The 23,241-nt window shown below is 41.2% G+C and overlaps 1 protein-coding gene across 1 annotated transcript; it reads left to right on the top strand.

Annotated features, from left to right (window-relative positions):
• Window positions 1-10,211: 10,211 nt before the first annotated feature.
• On the top strand, window positions 10,212-19,000 carry LOC308299915 (proteinase-activated receptor 2-like; the record flags this gene model as incomplete). The annotated part of the gene is made up of 6 exons (XM_080743693.1): window positions 10,212-10,253; window positions 11,970-12,238; window positions 15,045-15,169; window positions 15,815-16,024; window positions 17,206-17,403; window positions 18,700-19,000. The coding sequence occupies exons 2-6, from the start codon at window positions 12,092-12,094 to the stop codon at window positions 18,998-19,000; spliced, it is 981 nt and encodes a 326-aa protein (XP_080599819.1). The 5' UTR covers window positions 10,212-10,253; window positions 11,970-12,091.
• Between the last annotated feature and the right edge of the window lie 4,241 nt (window positions 19,001-23,241).

Below are 23,241 nucleotides of genomic sequence, written 5' to 3' on the forward strand. Positions count from 1 at the left end.
ATAGTCTTCAATCAAAACCCTTGCCATACCCAATTGACGCCCCTGCCTGTGTGACGTCACTGCACAGCAAGTGGTGGAAAGTAACTATAAGTAGATTTACTCAAGTACTGTTTTAAGTATAATTCTGAGGTATTTGTACTACTTTGCTTGAGTATTTCCAATACTTTTTACTTCTAGTCCACTACATGTCAGATCCCTTCAATAGTGTATCTACTTTTAATCCTCTACAATGTTTTTTTTTTTCTCAAGTCAATTTCAATTCAGGAGTAGGCCTACCTCAGGAGTTTACTTCAACATTTTGAGTACTTTTTTCTAACACTGCTGCACGGTCACCCTTCTACCACTGTGTGTGTGTGTGTGTGTGTGTGTGTGTGTGTGTGTGTGTGTGTGTGTGTGTGTGTGTGTGTGTGTGTGTGTGTGTGTGTGTGTGTGTGTGTGTGTGTGCGTGTGTGTGCATTTAAAATACAGCTCTAGGCTACTGTTTGTTTTCTCAAAGTGTTTCTCAAACTTTGAAGACGTTGTCAAGTCATTTAAATAAAACACAGCAAACACGTTGTATTGTTGTCAAAATGAAGAACAAGTCAAGTCACCTTTATTTGTATAGCACATTTAAAGGTATGTGATTGCATTAAAAAATGCCTTCCATTAAAAATAGCATAATAAACAACAGCATAGTAGCCTACAAGAATCAGAAAGCAATACTTCATATAAATAGCCTACATGAACACAACTTAAAAGAGCATAAAAGCAATACAGTTCAACACAGAAAGCCAGTAGGTCACATTCCCACTGGGCCAGATAAACAGATAAAAACACGTTTTATTGGCGATTGGCGACGTCATGGAGAAATACTACACTACCCACAATTCTATTTGTATGTATCAGTCAGCGACGTGTCTGATTGGTGGAGCCCGCTGTTGCCATGGAAATGTTCACCATAGTTCCTGGTCCCTGTGCTGCCACGGCCACTTTATCCCATAGCCTGGAGGAATGACCACAGGTAAATGGTTGTGGAAAATCACTACAACTCATTTATTACCATCTCAAATCAACACTGCTATAAATAATGATTGAATAGACTAAAGGTTACATTCTAGAAGCAAGCTAAACTATCATCAGGTTGGAAAATTATACACATTAGGTTTATTATTTTATGGAATGAGTAGTTCCTAATAAAGTAATATTTATTTAAATATTATATAACTGTAAATATTTAAACATTTACAGTTTACCAATTATTATTAGGTTTAGGCTTTTTAAAATTTATAGTATTACTTACTTTTTTACTTTTTTTTTTGCATTATTCATTCATTATTCATTAATTTCCCGTCAATAAAAAAACAGCAGATCTACAAGCTCACAACGCATCGCTCCAGCGTTGCGTTGTGAGCTTGTAGATCTGCTGTTTTTTCCCCCCACATAAACGAATGAATGGAAAGAATGCAGGAGGCGGACCCGATACTAAGGATGAGCTGGTGACGTCACGCCGCAGCCTGGGTGTGTCTGGTGTGGTGTATCCTAGGTGAGTTAAAGTTTCACCTCTCCTTCCTATTGTCACCCAACAGTCACACATGAAACCACTCACACCGCGGACCCCTACGGACACGCGGACCCCTACTACAGGCATGGCTTCAGCGCGATTATTACTGTCCTTTCTACTGCTCTCCACGTGGATCTATACATCTAATGCTCAGCCAGGTATGTTGCTTTATATCTTATGTTTATAACTTTAGCTCTGGTCCATAGCGATAGAAGGAGTTCTCCCTCCTCAACGCTGTGTCACTGACCATCCGCTGCGCTGCAGAAAGCCTGCGCACCCTCTCTTCTGTAGTCAAAATAAAGTATATGTTTTCGCTATTCAACAAAACAAAGAGTGTTTCATGGAGTTTAAAGCCTACTTTCCTGAGTGGCAACACTCTGAGCCCCCACCTCACCTCTAAAATACACTTTGTGGACACAAAGGTGAATATTTCCCCGGAATTCTTTACCTACTCCACAGCGCCCTCTACAGATCTTGTCAATAGAAATGTCCATTGAGCAGATTTGTCACCTTCAGGTGAAATCTGTTATTTTCTGCTTAAAAAGTGTATTTTAGAGGTGAGGTGGGGGCTCAGAGTGTTGCCACTCAGGAAAGTAGGCTTTAAACTCCATAAAACCATATTTGTTTTGGTGAGAAGAGAAAGTGTGTTTGTTATTTTCTACTACAGACCAGAGGGTGAGCAGGCTTTCTGCAGCGCAGCGGGTTGTCAGTGACACAGCTAGTTTATAACTATTTATGATGCTGTGAAGTTATGTGTGTTGTTTAGGCTACCATAACCAGTCAGACACGGTTCTAATCTGCTCTTCCTCTGACCTAAAAACGTGTTGCTGAGTTCAAACTAAAGGAGTTTTCATATTGTTGTGAGAAAACAAACATTTCCAATTTCCAGTAGCCTAAAACAAAAGGAGTTTTATATTGTTGTGAGAAAACAGAAGTTTCCATGGCCAAAGCAAACTGTCAGAAACAGAATTAAACCATCAGAAACTGGTAAAGCATGCATGGGGGGGGGGGGGGGGGGGGGGGGGTTATAGAATGTGTAAACACAGGCTGTGTTGCTTGGCAAAGCAAAAAAAAACAAAAAAAAAACAGAAACCTGTATTGTTAGTTAGTTTATTGTTATAAATAGTTTCATGAATATGACTTAGAGCTTCATATTGGCATGAGAAGACAATTGATTGAAGAAGACTTTATTAGAAGTTTGCATAGGAAAAGGTACAGTTTCATGACGGTACAGTTCACTGGTACAATACTAAAGCAAGTGTCAAAAACACAATACAAATAAAGTATAGTATAAAAAACTATAGACGGGTCTCAAAAAAGTTGATAACTTCACAATCAAAGTGGGTGACAAGGTCATAACACGAAAAAACGAAATCTCTTACTTAGGATGTATCCTTGAAGCTAATCTTTCCAGTGAAAAGATGACTTCTAAAGTAATAAATAAAATCAACCAACGAACTCGTTTCCTACAGAGGATCGCCCCGATGGTCAATTCCAACACACTGAAGACCATAGCTGGTGCAATAATCCAGCCCCTCTTTGACTACGGAGTCCACGTATGGTATTGTGACGCCCCACAAGCCCTGAAAACTAAACTACAAACAGCCCAAAATAAACTAATTAGGGTCCTGCTTAGACTTCCCTATCAGACTCACCTCACCGCTACTCACCAGTTAAGAGTGGGGTGGCTCAGAGTAGTTGACAGAGTACAGCAACTTGCAATGGGCCTGGTGTACAAGATACACTACACCACTATGATACCCAAGTACCTGTCAAAATACTTTATAAACATTAAGGATGTCCATAATTACAACACCAGAGGCAGCGCCACAGATCACTTTCAACCCAGAGTCAAAACCAACAAAGGGTCAAACTCTTTTTTCTGCTATACCACCAAAATGTGGAAAGCCTTACCGAAGGCCACAAAGGAGTGTGGATCACTAGCATCCTTTAAAATTGCCCTGAAAAACCACTTACAGGCAGCAGCCGTTCGCAACTGGTAAAAAAGAATCTAGCCCAACCCTACCCTCCCCTTGCCCCTTCTTTGTATATACTGTTTGTTTTGACTTACTGTCTTCTATTTTGTTTTTCTTTACATATCTACTGCATAGTACTGTGTTCTATTTGTCTGTCATTCAATGTTATATGAGATACTTCAATGGTTTCCAGTGGAAATAAGCTTAGTCTTTTCATGGATCTCCTTTTAGTAGACCTTGTACCAGTGAACTGTACCGTCATGAAACTGTACCTTTTCCTATGCAAACTTCTAATAAAGTCTTCAATCAATCAATTTCTTGTTTACAAACATTGAGACTAAATGCACAGCTGACTGTATCATGTTGTTTTGGGGAGCGCTGGTTTCATTGGCTAATTTTGGTACGGACCCTGTGCACGCATCTAGTTTTATCAGTGTAACGTGGACAAGAAACCCATATACCCATATATAGCCTACTATACATAATATACTGTATTGAGGGTGATAATGTGTAAACTAGAGGCTGTGTTGCATTTCCAACTGGGGAAAGATTATGTTGCTGTTATGAATAGTTGTACATGGCTACATGCCTAACATTGTGTATTCAGTTTGATTCAGGTAAATTCCAAGGAGCTTTATATTGGCGTGATAATTGAGAAAACATGCCTTTAGCCTACGTTGCCAAAGAAAGCAAGTGTCAAAATAAACAATGACAAACGTAGAAATGTGTGCATATTTGAAGAGAATAGTACAGCATTGTGTAAACAGAGCTGTGTCACTTTGGCAACTTGGTTCAACTGGCCTACAAAAAACACAAATGTAGGCCTACTACTACTCACAGTTAATGTCTAATAATGTAAGGTTTGTTGCATTGGCAACACTACTAAACTGAACACTGATGAGTTGACAAGGAGCTGTTACCTGGGATCTCGCCTCATCTCTCTCAGCTAAAGGGGTCCCTGCTTCATCTCTCTCTTCATCTCTCTCTTCATCTCTCTCTCAGCTAAGGGGTCCCTGCTTCATCTCTCTCTTCATCTCTCTCTCAGCTAAGGGGTCCCTGCTTCATCTCTCTCTTCATCTCTCTCTCAGCTAAGGGGTCCCTGCTTCATCTCTCTCTCAGCTAAAGGGGTCCCTGGTACTGTGCTTGTTCAGTAACAGGTGTATCCCTGTCCCTCCAGTTTACTTCAGTAAAACATGTTTTCAGTTGGGTTACACATTTAATGATCTGTAGTATTACTCAAACAAAACCAGAAATGTAACCAAAGAATGATAGGAAGAGGTGACAATGACTGCTGGCCATGCATTACTTCACATACAGTTGGGCAGTGTTTCTCAACCTTTTTTCTGCATGGTCACACTTTTCATGTCCCAAGAATCCATGGGCACACCAACATAATACGGGGGTGTAAATATCGTCACTGTCGGGAAGAAACCTTGTATCTCCAAGTTACAAATGTGTACGTTTCCTCACAAAGTAAAGCCCTGCTTCATCATGCAAGGCTGTCGCACAACAGTAGTGAAAACGGCAGATCTACAAGCACACAACGCCTCGCACCGCGAGGCGTTGTGTGCTTGTAGATCGTCTCTTTTCACTAGTATAAATCATTTTTAAAATGATAAATACAATACTGGCTTTCAAGCAGTTTCAAGGGGCACACTTGACCCTTCTCAGGGGCACACCAAAGGTCCCCAGGCACAGTGGTTGAGAAACACTGGCATACAGGCAGTGACTGATTGTCAAACAGCCTCAGCGTTGAATTCAAACACGCAATGCATTTGTTCATGTTTTCTGATTGTTTAGGTGAACATGTCTACATGAAAGGGCCATGATAAATGTCTATTGCAACCACTGAAAACAGCTACCATTACTGTACTTCTGGTGAAAACTGGGACAATTTTGTAGTGAATGTTGGTGTTTTAGAGATATTTGTCGGGACACGAAGCTTGAAACCGGGACAATCCCGGCCAAACCGGGACGTCTGGTCACCCTAACTTCACAGCCACACCCTAACGTAACAAAAGATGCTAATTTACCTATTCAAAGCACAGCAGCAGCAGCAACACTCACACCACGTGCGTGCATGGTGCGCTGGAGGGAATAATTGTGGTATGACGTCTGGAAAAAAAAACCTAGACTACAGCACTGCCCTCTCTCTGATGTGCACACACACTGTCCACAGGTCTGCTGCCATAATGAACCTAGACCAAGGACACCAGCACTCACTAGAAGGAATTCTTTATGTTTATTGAAGGACCCCTTAGTCGAGAGAGAGATGAAGCAGGGACCCCCACAACCTGTTCATAGATTCCATCTAGTTTCATTGTTTGACAGCACAAACAATGAAACCTAATTCATGTCAATTAGTGTTTTCAGATATTTAACCACTTGAACCGTCGATACTTAATAATCTTGACCTTTCACTCTGTACTTAGTCTGCTTGCAGGAGGAGTAGTGAAGGAGTAATTCACCCCCAAAATGATTTTCTTTTCTATTGATTACTCACGCCATGGAGACTTGAGTTCAATAATATGTTTTTGTATTTTTGCATTCCTACGGCAAAAAAATGATTTTAGTGTATGTACCCCCATTGATTCCGGATGGGGACCCAAATGCATTCGGGTCCCCATCCGGAATCAATGGGGGTACATTTTATTGTGATGAAATTATTGTCTTAGGAACACGACTAAAACAAAACATATTATTGAACTCAAGTCTCCATGGCATGAGTAATCAATAGGAGAAAAAAAGTTATTGTGGGGGTGAACTACTCCTTTAATGTACAGAGGATAAAGTTATTAAATATGCCAGTCATTCCTTTTTATATTTACGTTATTGGTCATCTCTGCCCTGTGCAACTTCAAACCAAACAGAAATGAAACATTTATTCATATTAGGGCATTCACGAATAGTGATTTTTAGTATTCAAATTATTCTACCTAAAAGTATTCGAATAGTCGAATATTGGACAGGACTGGCCAAACTGTCAAATATTAAGTAAGCAAGAGGCGAACATTGTGAAAATAGTAGATCTACATGCTCACAACGCCTCGCAACGTTGTGAGCATGTAGATCTGCTATTTTCCCAATATTTATTCGCGGAACCGAGTCACATTAAATGTAATACCTACAATTCCAAGTGCTTGTCAGGGTGGGGGTCCCCATTTCAAATATGTTTATTGTGGGGGTCACGGCCTAAAAAGGTTTGAGAACCCCTGGTATAGAGCATTAACAAATTCATCCACCAGGGGCATTGACAACTCATTCTTATGACTTCCTATCTAGCCAAGCTTTATAAACTATATATCTTTTTAAAGAGAAAACAATAAAAACATTAAAATAAGTGAATATTCGACTTTGGTGAACAATGTTGAATAGTGACTTTGATATTCGAATATTCAAATATTTGGTGAATGCCCTAATTCATATATGATCCAGTGTTTAGCGACAAAAACACCATATTCTGGGCCCTGGGTACAAGGATTCACTGCGGGCCCCCCATCAATGTTAACTATTGAAAAATAGCAGATCTACAAGCTTGTAGATCTGCTATTTTTGAACATTCGTGAAAATGTGTGCAAGAAACCTATGTTTCCATGTCAGTGGTGCGCAAACCTTTTCATGTGAAGGACCCCCAAGATGATATGTAATTGGCCACGGACCCCCATCTCAAAATAGATGTTCCAGGGACCCCCCCCCCCCAGAAGCAAAATTTGAGTTACAAATGTTCGCTTAAAAAATACATATATTCAAAGATTTTCACACATTTTGACGGCTTTTCAAAAAAAGCAGATCTACAAGCTCCCCCCCAGTTAAAATATGATTATTTTCGGGGGTTGCGGCCTGAAAAGGTTGAGAACCACTGTCCTAAATGTCTGTACACGTCACTGTGCACTTTAAATTATAGCTGTGAAAGTGACCCTTGAACCTCTCCACGAGCACCGCTCGTGGAGTACAGCCCTGGCCTCAGGGGCCCCTGGGTGAAGGTCACCCAAGGGCCACACGTACGTTACTGCCATCCCCACAAAACACTGTCCAGACTAGAGGTACTATCGTAAATCGCTTTGGGATGAGACGATATGAAAATGTCATATCACGATTATTATGACAAAAGAAATCACGATTTACGATATTATCGCGATAATCAAAATCCATTATCCTGGGAAAGAACATTTGCCAAAAATAGCCGATCTACAAGCTCACAACGCGTCGCTGTATCAAGTACGTATATTATAAGTACCTTTTACCAATTATAGAGGGTTTAAGTGGTACTGGATATGCAGCTCTGCAAATAAAAGGTGAATTGATCCCAGTGCATGACGGAGGACGATATCATGATGAATGAAATATCCACGATACGATTATCCTGAGTGTTTTTTTTATCACGATAAACGATGATATCGCTTATCGTCCCATCACTAGAGGTAATCCTGCCTGGTAATCATGGATCTACAGTACATCACCAATCCCTCCATCGAGGGCCAACGGTCCATTTACCCTGCAGCGTCATTTATCACATGATAATAGTCTAATCACAATTATTTAACATAATCACGATTAATTCGTCAAAATTATTTCCATGTTGAAAAATGCTCATTATATTTTCAAACATTTTCAAAGATGGTGGAAATAACCGATCCACAAGCTCATCAAGTATAAAGTTGACATTTCTTTGTATATACTGTAGATTACGTGTCATGGGTTATGTGTCATATCTGCCGTGTGCAACCTCAAAGCCTGCAATCCAAACAGGAATGTAATTAATGGCCACATAAAATGTCATAATGGTGACAGGCCCAGTCACAGCAGTGTCTAACACTGATGGTGATTGCGTATAGCAGCCCTGAAAATCCACTTATGTTAAATAAACGTGAATGGATCAGACGCAACCGCAGTTTTCCCGGTGAACCTAAGTGCAACGGTGGGGGCCGATGGGCAAGGAGGGTCGCGAGAAACAACTAAAATAAGACCTTAAAACCTGGCGAAAACAGTTGCGTGCATTAGCACAAGATGACGATAAAGGAAATCATTAAATGGAAAACATTACATTGACTTCTGAAAAGCCAACTAGTTCTTAAAAGCTGTCGAATTAGCGCAAGATTAGATGAGGGTAAAGGAAATGGAAAACATTAAATGAACTTATGAAAAGGCTTCTAGGCCTACACTAGCCTGCTAGTAAAACTAGAACCGCGATCTTGCCACACGTGAATAAATATAACCTCTCCATCATCGGCAATAGTCAGTGGTGTGTGTTCCCCACACTCCCGCGCCCCCACCCTTGCGCTCAGGGTCACCGGGAAAACTGCGGTCGCGGATCAGACAGACAGGACAGCCTTGTACAGCATGTGTCAGAGCAGAAGGTCCTTGCATCACAACACAGGAATGTTCTGTTACAAAATGTTCACTTCATCATAGCTGCCTTTGGCGTTGCCAGGTCTGCTTGTTATAAGTGACTTTGGGGCGTGTTTCTTTCTGTATAGTTGCTTGTAAATATTTGGTAGTATATTAGGTGGGTTGCTTTTTTCCCCCCTTTTTTTCGGGGGCTTGTTTCTAAAGTGTAGATGCTTGTTTGTGCTTGCTTCCAAATGTTTCGATTATTGTTTAAACCAAATGTTTTCATGTCAAGGACCCCCAATTTTTTTTTCAGACCCCCATCTGAATTAATTTTTAAAGATAGAAGATCTACAAGCTAACAAGACGTTGCATCATGACGCGTTGTGAGCTTGTAGATCGGCTATTTTCAAATAGCCAATGTATATAGGTTTAAAGTGATCACGTCGCTTCCGTTAGGCTTGACTTCATAGACGCTGGCTGCTTATTTCTTTCCCGTATCTGGCAACTCTGACAAGAATGTTCAGAAAGCATGCGTCCTTACTTCACAACACAGAGCGTTCTGTAACCTTTTCAAAATGACTCTTTATTAAGTGTGCCTGCCATGCAATGGCAAAAGCTTATTGTAATCCGCCATACTTAAAGGGCCAGTTCACCTTTGGGACAACCAGATCTTATCTTATTGTTGTTTGGGACACGATCAACACAATCCTTGAGTTATTTTTTGTGTTCAATCTGTGTTTTGAGATATTTTAGTATTTCAGCATGAGTGATGATGCATTTTGCATCATATGATGCAGCATGATGACTCATATGATGCAAAATGCATCATCGTTCATGCTGAAATACTAAAATATCTCAAAACAAAGACTGAACACAACAAATAACTCAGGATTGTGTTGATCGTGTCCCAAACAACAATAAAATAAGATCTGGTTGTCCCAGAGGTGAACTGGCCCTTTAAGTCATTAAGGGTATAATGTCGCCACAAATTTCGGCACGTAATAACCGCCGCACGATTTACGCCACCCCCGCAATATATACATCAAAGCGTGCGGCTCGGCCGGGAATAAGTTGCTATTATATTTCTTTCCTCTTTCCATCTCTAGTGACCGGACACCAAGGGAGAGCAGTTACCATCCTGTGCCCCTACCAGGAGGGCTATGGGTCTGACTACCAGAAGTACCTGTGTAGAGGAGACTGTGGCGATGCGGACGTTCTCATTGAGAGCAGAGTTGGTGTTTCTGGTGAGATCAAGCAGGGCAGATACTCTATCCGTGATGATGCTGGGAAAAGAACATTTGAAGTCACCATCTCGAACCTTCAGGACAGCGATGAAGGACAATACTGGTGTGGAGTGAGCAGGACAGGGAGAGACCTCTACACCTGGGTACATCTGAAAGTTAAAAGTAAGAGTTTTTTTAATCGTGATTGTTGTTGACTTCAATATGCATGAAACTAAACAGTTTATAAAACGATTTAACCCCTTTAGGCCTACAATTATTGAATGCTTTAACTATTGAAAAATAGCAGATATACAAGCTCACAGCGCGGCACCGAGTGCCGCGCTGCGAGCTTGTAGATCTGCTATTTTCACATATCGTGAAAATGTGTGCACATTTTTCAATATATATTTTTCAAAGCAGACTTTTGGAACTCAAATCTCTGCTTTTGGGGGGGTCCCTGGAACAACATATTCTGAGATGGGGGTCTGCGGCCGAATAAATGTAATTTTGGGGGTCCTCAACATGAAAAAGTTTGAGAACAGCTGATTTAGAGGAAGGATTTAGAAGTCGGGTCAAAGATCGGGTCAAAGATATTCAAAGACTTGCACACATTTTCAAGATTTGAGCTTGTATATCTGCTATTTTTCAATAGTTAAAGCATAAGATAATGGTTAAAGTGGTTCAAATCTAACGCGACTCGGGCGCGTTCCCGGTATTTGAGAGTTAAAAAAATGAACCCCCATCTGTGCCTGCAGCTCGCTAAGTGTGTGCAACCTTGTGTAGCGGATGGTGTTAGCATTAGAATTTTTATCATTAACATTTACATCAGCATTAGCATTAGAATTTTTTACATTAGCATTTGCTTTAACATTAGCATTCTCCTAGGCCCCGCCCCTATTTTCCTATTGGCTGAGCTTTAAACGGCTATAACTCCAGTTTGCAGCAGCATGTTACCGTCTCGAAACTTAGCATGAGTACTTAGATGGCCAATAGGGACGAGCTGTAATGATAAGCCCCGCCCCCTCTGTCTTCCTATTGGCTGCGTTTTAAACAGCTATAACTCCAGTTTGCAGCATTTGTACCACCCAGTTCAAATGATTATCTGCATGCAAATCTAAATCGTTAAAATCACTAAAACGATAGAAAGCAGTAAATGAATACATTTTAACACTCATCTTTTCTTTTCTCTAATTACAATCTAAAATATGAACCCTTGTTGTAAAAAAAAACTAAAGTTGTCCTTTAAGAACGACTGCTTTTAACCCATTTAGGCCTAGAATTATTGAATGCTTTAACCAGTGAAAAATAGCAGATATACAAGCTCACAGTGCGGCACGGAGTGCCGCGCTGAGCGCTGGTAGATCTGCTATTTTTGAAAAATCTTGAAAATCAGAATTTTGACCCGATTCTATAAGCGTCTTTTGAATCCTTCTAAGATTCTTTGAAAAACCTATGTTTCTATGTCAGCAATCTGGCCAGCCATCGTCAAAAAAAAGGTCCTTTTCACTTAACTGGAGTTCAGTTAGTCTGTTCCTGAGAGACTACTATGTCAGTGGTTCTCAAACCTTTTCATGTGAAGAACAAAATTATGTGTATTTGGCCACGGACCCCCATCTCAAAATATCTAGTTCCAGGGACCACCCCCCGGAAGCAAAACTTTAGTTACAAACGTTCGCTTTAAAAATACATATAGTCAAAGATTTGCACACATTTTTACAACTTTTTCCAAAAAAATAGCAGATATACAAGCTCGCAGCGCGGCACTCGGTGCCGCGCTGTGAGCTTGTATATCTGCTGTTTTTCACTGGTTAAAGCATTCAATAATTCTAGGCCTGAATGGGTGTTAAACAACAATCAAATTGACATTTAGTCTTCATTCCCGGTGCTTCTCATTTGCAGCTCTTGGTCGGGGCTTCGTGGGTCACGTGGACCCCCTGGACGACGGGCTGGTGACCTTGGACCAGGGGGCAGCGTGGGCCCTGGGCAGCCCCCTGACCACGGTGCTGCTGCCCCTGCTCTACATGCTGGTGTTCGTGGTGGCACTGCCCACCAACGCCATGGCACTGTGGGTGTTCCTGTTCAGGACCAAGAAGAAGCACCCAGCCTCCATCTACATGGCCAACCTGGCCCTGGCTGACCTGCTGTTCGTGGTGTGGATTCCACTCAAGGTTAGAACACTTCTGGAACTTTCAGTATAGGGCAGCCACGTGCACACATAGACACCAAAGGGGGCTTGAGCCCCTGCCCTTTTATCCAACTATAAAAGGTGCCCTCTCCAGATCATAAATGCAGTTTTTACTATGGTGAAAGAAACACAAATGCCCCTCTTTCCATGGCATACCCAGGGGTTGACACTAAGGTCTCAGTCAGGCACTTGCCCGTCGGGCAAGTACAGGTCATGTTCTACTTGCTCAAAGGTCATGCCCACTTGCCCGAAGAGTAAATTGTCAATTATAAAATGATAGGCAAGATTTTAATTACCGCTCAATTTAAAACTTATTTCTTTTTAGGTAAACAGAGCTCTTATTTTACATTCCACAGACCAGAAGACAGAGCCTTCTGGCCACGTTCAGGTGTTTAGACAGATATCTGGTGTTGTGTTTATAGACGGTTGCGTCCCCTCTCAAATGAGCACTTGCCCTGTCGGGCAACCTGAAAGCAAACTCCACCTGCCTGAAAGTTCTATATACCTGCCGGGGGCAGGTGGGCAAGCCTTGGTGTCAATGCCTGTCTGAAGGCAGCATTCAAGAGAATTGCCTTGTCCAAACTCTCCTGAACTTGAATGCAGCATCTTATGTTGGAAGAATTGCCCTCTCTGTAGAAATCCATGCCGTTACGCCACATCTCCAGTATTCACTTGATTATGCTTTATAGTTCAGTTTGGTATCAAGCACCAAAAATAGCCGACATCCGAGCTCACAATGCGTCGCGCTGTGATGCGTTGTGAGTTTAGAGGTCTGCAATTTTCCACCAAAAGGCCATTTTAGAAATGTTAGCCCCTGCCCCTCTAACATTCTCTGCATGTTCCTGTTATACAGCTTGTAGATCTGCTATTTTTGAAAACATTTTTGCAAGTCTTTAGTTTGAATATATTGACATGATTCTATAAATGTCCTTCTTCTAATTAAGTGGATCTCAAACCTTTTCACGTCATGGACCCCCAAAATGACATGTATTTGGCCACGGACCCTCATCTCAAAATATGTTGACCCCCAGAAGCAGAGATTTGAATGCAAAAGTTTGCTTTGAAAAATATTTATTCAAAGATTTGCACAAAATTTCACGTTTAAAAAAATAAAAAGAATTGCGAGTGCCACTCTGCGAGCTTGTAGATCTGCTATGTTGTAATAGTTAAAGCTAATGAACTAATGGTTCAGACCTGCTGTTCGTGGTCTGGATACCCCTCAAGGTTAGACCGCTTCCAGCTTTCATTAGAGTTTTGTTAGGTAGTTTGTTTCGATTTTTTCTTTTTCTTTTTATCTAATTCAGTTAGTTTTAATTTGTTTTTTATTGCAAGTTTGTGTAGTTTAGTTTTTGTTAGTTTTATTGTTATTATAATGTTTTTTCTTCATACTTTGTGTTATTTGCAGGGGTGGACTACTGGACTGTGCTTAATACCGGGCATATGGGGTCATGCGTACAAGTGGCTAAACATGTATTTTTAGACACAATAAGCCCATTCCCAAGATGCACCACAATATGTCATGGGCAGATGTGACTTATGGAGGCTAGTTGGGTTACTGAAAATAGTAATGAAGAAATCACTCTCTAAACTGACATATTTAGCCACTTGTACCCCACCCACTGAAATCAAAATGGCTAAAACGATAGAAAGCAGTAAATGAAAACATTTTAACACTCATCTTTTATTTTCTCTAATTACAATCTAAAATATGAACCCTTGTTGTAAAGTTGTCCTTTAACCGATTTAGTGCCAATCCCGAGAATACTCGTGAAAAGTACTCGAGTACCCGGAGTGCCGATCCCGAGTATACTCGTGAAAAGTAATATATTACTGTAACGGCGAGTACAATACCGAGAAGAATGGCGGAAGCTCCGGAGACGAAATCTGTCGCTGATTTGTCATCATCACGGCTCCACGAGCACAAAATAGTAATCCCATAACATTGAGGTGGACGGGGGATCTCATCTTTAACTCATTCCCTGCCAGGCCCGATAGTCCCGAGATTATTCCAATGTCTTTCCCCGCCAGGCCCGATAGTCCCGAGAATTAAAAAAACAAAAAAAAAAAAAAAAATCCCAAAAATGGAGTAGGCATGATAGCAATCGCGAAATTGCATGTTTAACCCCCATAGCAACCCCATCTTTCAAGCATGGCAGCCATTTTGGCAGCCATCTTTGTTAAACATAGTGGCTGTTATCTCATGAATGCCTGAACGGATTTCCATTCGGATTTTTTTGTTTGAAAGCTGTGAGCAATGTGGACACACGTGGTGCATTATCTAGGCATGGGTGTGCATGATCCGTGCACACCCAATTACATGGAAGTCTATGGAGACGAATGGCAGGTGGGAGTACGGAGGTATGTTAAAATGGCGGTCAATGTGTTAATGTCCATTATCTCAAAACTACACTTTAGAAGCGAAGATGGAGGCAGATGCTCGCTTATATAACACATATATAAAAGCTCCGATGCAATCCAGCATGGCACCACGTAAACAACGATCGGTTCCGGCGCAGGATGCGATGACGTCAGACCGGAAGTGTTCAGCGCGTGGACTTCTGGCCTTCAAAATAAGATAACGGGAGTGAATGGGAGCCTGAAGGTGGAATCGTGGACTTTATAATCCGTTAAAATCAGAGGCTTTAAATGAGTTAACTATGGGTACAATTAATAACGTTGATTTCTCACCTACAGATCTCCTACCACCTGCAACTACCAGTATAATAATGTTGATCTTCAGTTAATTGAAGTCATTATAATTATAATAACACATCTCCTACCTCCTGCAGATCTCCTACCACCTGAAGGGGAATGACTGGATCTATGGAGAGGCTCTGTGTAAAGTCCTGGTGGGATTCTTCTATGGCAACATGTACTGTTCCATTCTGTTCATCGCCTGTCTGTCTGTACAGAGGTAATCTTTACTTTTACGATTTTTGCGTTGACTGCTATCATTTTCTTACGTGGGCACGGCCGTGGTCTGTTCGCGATTTCAGAAGACCCCATTTACCCATTCAGAACGGGTATACAACATTATTGTGTATCATTATTTTATGCTTTAACTATTGAAAAGTAGCAGATATACAAGCTCACAGCGCGGCACCGAGTGCCACACTGCGAGCCTGTAGATCTGCTATTTTTGAAAAATCGTGAAAATTTGAATTTTGACCCGATTCTATAAGTGTCTTTTGAATCTTTCTAAGATTTTTTGAAAAACCCTATGTTTCTATGTCAGCAATCTGGCCAGCCATCGTCAAAGAAAAGGTCCTTTTCACTTAACTGGAGCTCAGCTCACAGCTGTGAGCTTGTATATCTGCTATTTTCCACTGGTTAAAGCATTCAATAATCCCAGGCCTAAATGGGTTAGGTAAAAAATGCCAGTACTTTCCCCACCACTTATTCTCTCTCTCTCTCTCTCTCTCTCTCTCTCTCTCTCTCTGTCTGTCTCTGTCTCTCTCTCTCTCTCTCTCTCTGTCTCTCTCTCTGTCTGTCTCTGTCTCTCTCTCTCTCTCTCTCTCTCTCTCTCTCTCTCTCTCTCTCTCTCTCTCTCTCTCTGTAGGTACTGGGTGGTGAGCCACCCTCTGTCGGGGGAGAAGGGGAACAACAAGGTGGCCATAGCGGTGTGCGCAGCCATCTGGCTGTTCATCGGCCTCACCACGGTGCCTCTGTACCAGTACGACCACACCGTGAGGGTCCGCGACCTCAACATCACCACCTGCCACGACATCAACCCCATCGACACCGAGCATCCCCCCTTTGATCAAGTCAGGTAAACATCAACCCTATCAGGGACCCCCTGAAGCCCTTCGACTCAGTCAGGGTACCCTAGGGTACCAAGCCGAGGGCATTTTACAGGCACAACATTGCAGGGGGCGACGGTGGCGTTCCCGCTACTCCAGTGACAGTTTTCATTCGTTGTCGGGTGAAAATCTTGTATGTCCAAAACCGTTCGTTTTGAACTTATCATATTAAAAATGATTTAAACTAGTGAAAACAGCCGATCTACAAGCACACAACGCCTCGCACCGCGAGGCGTTGTGTGCTTGTAGATCTGCTGTTTTCACAACTTTTGTGCGACGGCCTTGTATGATTTGCGAAAGAACGTACAAATTTGGAGATACGAGCTTTCCACCCGACAACGACGATATACTAGTGTTGTTGCTGCTCTTATACCACCATTATTACTGGGGTTGATGGGGGCCAGACAGTAGCCCCCCGCGGGCCGCAAATGGCCCGCGGGCCGCCTATTGGGGAACCCTGGTATAGAGGGTATGCGCATGACATCATCATCATCATACCCGGAACGCCTACTGAGTGGCAAAAAACTACTTTCTGGTCTTGACAGCCCATACATCCACACACACAGAAAACTACTTTCTGGCCTTGACAGCCCATACATCCACACAGAAAACTACTTTCTGGTCTTGACAGCCCATACATCCAAACAGAAAACTACTTTCTGGTCTTGACAGCCCATACATCCACACAGAAAACTACTTTCTGGCCTTGACAGCCCATACATCCAAACAGAAAACTACTTTTTGGTCTTGACAGCCCATACATCCACACAGAAAACTACTTTCTGGTCTTGACAGCCCATACATCCATAAAGAAATGTCCTATCTGATTGCATTAAGCAACCAGAAGTTTAACAAAATTAGTGAATGTAGAAGAATTGTTCTTTTGATCAATGTTTGCCTGTTATCTCTCCTATGGCACCAACATCAATACAGCTATGTTATGTTTATATTGTCAGGATCCCCTACTACTACTACATTATGTTTATATGTTTATATTGTCAGATATCCCTACTACTACTACATGATGTTTATATAGTCAGGTTCCCCTACTACTACTTCATGATGTTTATATGTATATATATATTATATTGTCAGGTTCCCCTACTACTACTTCATGATGTTTATATGTATATATATATTATATTGTCAGGTTTCCCTACTACTACTTCATGTTGATGTCTACGGTGGTGTTCCTCCTCCCCTGTCTGGTGATCGTGGTCTCCTACGTTCTGCTGTTCCGCTGGTTAGAGGACAACATGGTGGATTCCACCGCTACCAAGAACCGCCGCAAAGCCCTGGTGCTCATCATGACTGTTCTGGTCACCTTCCTGATCTGCTTCGTTCCAAGGTTATTAGAGTTATTTTTATTATTATTAAAACCATTCAGAACGGGTACACATTATTGTGTATTGTTATTTTATGCTTTAACTATTGAAAAATAGCAGATCTACAAGCTCACAGGTGCCGCGCTGCGAGCTTGTAGGTCTGCTATTTTTGAAAAATCGTGAAAATTAGAATTTTGACCCGATTCTATAAGTGTCTTTTGAATCCTAAGGTTTTTGGAAAAACCCTGTGTTTCTATGTCAGCAATCTGGCCAGCCATCGTCAAAGAAAATGTCCTTTTCACTTCAGCTGGAGCTCAGTTAGTCTGTCCTTGAGAGACTACTATGTCAGTGGTGCTCAAACCTTTTCATGTGAAGGACCCCCAAAATGATATTTATTTGACCACCATCTCCAAATATTTAGTTCCAGGCCACCCCCCCCCCCCCCCCCCAGAAGCAAAATTTGAGTTGCAAATGTCCACTTTAAAAATCAGATATTCAAAGATTTGCACACATTTTCACAACTTTTTCAAAAATAGCAGATCTACAAGCTCGCAGCGCGGCACTCGGTGCCGCGCTGTGAGCTTGTATATCTGCTATTTTTCAGTAGTTAAAGCATTCAATAATTTTAGGCCTAAATGGGTTAATAGAAAGCCCTGGTTCTCATCATGAGCATTTTGGCAAACGTTTTGGTCTGCACTGTTTGGCTGTGTTGCTCATTCCACAAATGCCAGATGCTTGACTAATCATCGATAAAGATGATATAGAACACAATACCAATTGGTATTATTAAAGGGGAGATATAATGGACCCAACACCTCGTGCTGCAAGGCATTGTGAGCTTGTAGATCGGCTATTTTCGGCAAAGAGGTTTGGTGTAGAGGGGAAAAGAGCAGACTAAGCACAGAGTGAAAGGTCAAGTTTATTAAGTATTGACGGTTCAAGTGTTTAAATATCTGAAAACACAAATTGACATGAATCCAAAATACACTGATGATTGTGCTGTCAAACAATGAAACTATATGGAATCTATGAACAGGTTGTGGGGGTCCCTGCTTCATCTCGCTCTCAGCTAAGGGGTCCTTGGCCTGCAAATGTTGAAGACCCCTGCTCTAAACTATAATTACTCTTGTGTTTCATACAGTAACATCATGCTAGTGGTCCACTACTCCCTGCTGGGTGTATTAATTATAATAACTCTATATTAATTATAATAACTCTATGTTTCCTACAGTAACATCATGCTAGTGGTCCACTACTCCCTCCTGAGTGTATTAATTATAATAACTCTATATTAATTATAATAACTATATTTCCTACAGTAACATCATGCTAGTGGTCCACTACTCCCTCCTGGGCGCGGGACGCTCCAACAACGGCTATGGGTTCTACGTGGTGACTCTGTGCCTGGCCAGTCTCAACTCCATCCTGGACCCGTTCATCTACTACTTCGTGTCGGACGGTTTCCGGGAGCACGTGAAGAACACACTGCGCTGCCGCAGCGCGCGCGCCGTGGAGCGCTCCAAGGTCTCCTTCGACTCCATGAAGTACTCCAAGAAGACACGCTCCTACGTGTCCGGCACCACCGAGACCACCGACACCACCGACACCAGCGGCTGCTAGACTGGTATCTGTTTGTGGGGGACCAGTAGCTGATGAGTGGCATTACCACCGGGCACGATAAAGAGAAAGATATTATTTTAACCCTCAAGAAGACCTGGATGCGCTCGAGTTGCGTTAGATTTGAACCACATTTTTTTTACCACCTTTATTTTATGCTTTAACTATTGAAAAATAGCAGTTTTACAAGCTCACGGCACGGCACAGAGTGCCTCACTGTGAGCTTGTAGATCTGCTATTTTTCTTTTTATCGTGAAAATGTGTGCAAGTCTTTGAATATATTTGACCCGACTTCTAAATCAGTGGTTCTCAAACTTTTTCATGTGAAGGACCCCCAAAATGTTATGTATTTGGTCACGGACCCCCTTTTCAAAATATTTCATTCCAGGCCCCCCCTCCCTCCCCCAAAGCAAAATTTTAGTTACAAATGTTTGCTTTAAAAATACATACAGTATATTCAAAGATTTGCACACATTTTCACGACTTTTTCAAAAATAGCGGATCAACAAGCTCACTGTGAGCTTGTATATCTGCTATTTTTCAATAGTTAAAGCAGTCAATAATTCTAGGCCTACATGGGTAAAAGGACAACTTTCTTTTTTTTTTTACAACAAGGGTTCATATTTTAGATTGTTTAGAGAAAAGAAAAGATGAGTGTTAAAATGTTTTCATTTACTTATTTCTATTATTTTTTGTGGTTTTAACCATTTTGTTTTCAGTGGGTGGGGGCATGCGTACAAGTGGCCAAATATGTCTTTTTAGACACAATAATCCCATTCCCAAGATGCACCACAATCTTTCATGGGCAGATGTGACTTATGGGGTCTAGTGGTCTTACTGTAAATAGTATGAAAGAAATCACTGGATTATTGTCATGTTTAGCCACTTGTACGCATGCCCACGGAAATCAAGATCGCTAAAATGATAAAAAAAAAGCAGTAAATGAAAACATTTTAACACTCATCTTTTCTTTTCTCTAAATGCAATCTAAAATATGAACCCTTGTTGTAAAAAACAAACAAACAACTTAGTGTGTCCTTTAAAGATTGTTCTCACCTCATGTGGATGTCAGCGTCCACACCTCAACGATAAAGCTCACATAATCGATGTGAACGCCGACATATCGTTATCGTTATGGTTATCTTTATCGCTCCCGGTGGGGATGACGCTCTAGACGAGACCAGCAGCTGTTAGGACTTGAAACTGTGGGGGGAAAAAGACCCTCTTTTTCACTGTGTTTTGACCCAGGCTATTTAAAGGAGTAATTCACCCCATAAATACCATATTTTCTATCATTTTCACTCCCGAAGGACTGGTCTAGTTTTCGACCAATGATTCAAGCTTTAGAACTCAAACCAGCCCATAACTTCATTTGGTAACATAAAAATACTCTTCATTTATAGTTATAGTACAGTAATATACATTCATATATGTTTTTAATTGGATGGATATCAAGCATGAAGGCATACAGAATATCAGACTAATTTTACTATTTACTATTATATGACTGCAGTTTTATTATAATTTCTACAGTTGGTCTTTAACCCATTTAGAACGGGTACACATTTTGTGTTTCATTATTTTATGCTTTAACTATTGAAAAATAGCAGATATACAAGCTCACAGCGCGGCACCGAGTGCCGCGCTGCGAGCTTGTAGATCTGCTATTTTTGAAAAATCGTGAAAATTAGAATTTTGACCCGATTCTACAAGTGTCTTTTGAATCCTTCTAAGATTTATTTGTAAAACCTAAGTTTCTATGTCAGCAATCTGGCCAGCCATCGTCAAAGAAAAGGTCCTTTTCACTTCAACTGGAGCTCAGTTAGTCTGTTCTTGAGAGACTACAATGTCAGTGGTTCTCAAACCTTTTCATGTGAAGGTTTGCTTAAAAAAATACATTATATTCAAATATTTGCACACATGTTCACAACTTTTTCAAAAATAGCAGATCTACAAGCTCGCAGCGCGGCACTCGGTGCCGCACTGTGAGCTTGTATATCTGCTATTTTTCAATAGTTAAAGCAGTCAATAATTCTAGGCCTAAATGGGTATTATGGGTTAATAACCTGTGGTGAAACGCAGTGAAAACATGGGGTCTTCCGTAGACGGTGGAATACAGAGACCAGTAAGCTGCTGATCTGGGAACAGTGGGTGAAGACACTGGGGGACCATCTGTGATGATACAGCTGGGATTCTAAAACCTTTTGGATTTCAAGGACCCCCGGACGGTTCGACATGAATTAGACCACCACCATCTGATACCTTTCTTTCTTTCTTCCATCTCTGGGACCCCAGCAGCGTACACTGTGAAAACCTTTTTAATTTGACTCTTTCAGAGTGTACGAATGCATCCAGACAGACCCATTTGGTTGCATTTGTACACTCTTAAGCGCCATTCGCACTGACTGGGCAAGATATTTTGACTGGCTTTTAACAATATTATGCCGTTTCTAACCGAAGTGGACGGCTGAGTCCACTGTCCACGCCACGACTAGGACCGCAGCAACGGACAGCCGCTGTGAACGATACGGTTTGGATGACTTTTATGAACGATAGAAACGTTGACGACAGCCGTTCGGACTCCATGGGAAGGACATCTAGGAGGCTGCCGAGGTCTCAGCTAGCTGGCTTTACCTCAGGTAGGCTGACCTCTTTAAGATGATTTATAATAATCACACATGATTATATGGCTTCAGCAGCATCAGGGACACTGGGACATAATGGGTTGTGGTGAGCCATCACATTTCTGTTTGGCTTTTAGGCTTTGACGCTGCACATGGCAGATATTATGACACGTAACCTAAATGTACAAAGAAACCTAAATGTGAAAAAAATCAACCCTGGTCCGAAAATAAATACGAAACGGGCGGCAGTGTGCAAACGTGATTGACATAACGTGAGGTTGATTTTCTTATTCACACGCTCCGAAATTCACTCCGATATTTGGCCCGAAAAACGCAGCAGTGTGCAAAGACCTTTATACTAGTGGAAATATCCGATCTACAAGCTCACAACAATCTGCTATTTCCACTATTTCTGAGAAAAAAAAAAAGAAAATATGTGAACAGTTTTCAGCAACACAATTTTGACAAAAATAATTGATTATTGCGTGTTTTTTGGGGGGCGATTGTCCTTGTATTCGGTTGGTCCGTGCGGTGCAGCGTTTTGACGCACAGCTTACAACGTGGCTTTATCGTTCTTTCAGTGCGTGCGCTGTGACTTGATTATCGTCATAGTTGTCACGTTCTGATGTGAAATGAAATTTTTAGAGTTACGCTTCAGAGCAGCGTAACTCTTCTCAAACCTTTTTTTCTAGATCATTCGCATCTTCAGAGTCTGTTTTATTTTAATGATCAATCGATCTATTGTTTTGTTCCAGTTTGGATCAACTGAACTAACATAGTATACTTTTAACGTTGTTATTTATTGGTATTTACAACGACAACTCAAGTTTGAACCCATTCAGACATTAAAAAATGCCTTTTAAATCCTTACGTTCTGAAAAAAAAAAAGTATATATTTTTTTAATTATATTGCTATATATATGTCGTCGAAAACTGTTACTTTTTAGGGTTCAAATTCAAAAATGGCAAAAGTATCAGATCTACAAGCTGCTGATTGTAAAATGATCAAGTAGGGCGTTAATAATTAATTAATAGTAATTTAGTCATTCATTTACTATAAAAAAACCCACAAAATGTTAAGTGCCAATTCTTTAGTGACAGATAACAGGCTCACGGCCCACCAGCGGCCCTCGGGCCACGTGTTGAGAAACCCAGTGCCATATCACATTATTGTGTATCATTATTTTATGCTTTAACTATTGAAAAATAGCAGATCTACAAGCTCGCAGCGCGGCACCGAGTGCCACGCTGCGAGCTTGTAGATCTGCTATTTTTGAAAAACCGTGATAATTTGAATTTTGACCCGATTCTATAAGTGTCTTTTGAATCCTTCTAAGATCTTTTTGAAAAACCCTATGTTTCTATGTCAGCAATCTGGCCAGCCATCGTCAAAGAAAAGGTCCTTTTCACTTAACTGGAGCTCAGTTAGTCTGTTCTTGAGAGACTACTATGTCAGTGGTTCTCAAACCGTTTCATGTGAAAGACCCCCAAAATGATATTTATTTGGCCACGGACCCCCATTCAACATAATTTAGTTCCAGGGACCACCCAGAAGCAAAAAAAAATAATACATATATTCAAAGATTTGCACACATTTTTACGACTTTTTCAAAAATAGCA

The sequence above is a fragment of the Nannobrachium achirus genome (assembly GCF_963921795.1).
Source record: "Nannobrachium achirus genome assembly, chromosome: 15".
Lineage (NCBI taxonomy): Eukaryota > Metazoa > Chordata > Actinopteri > Myctophiformes > Myctophidae > Nannobrachium > Nannobrachium achirus.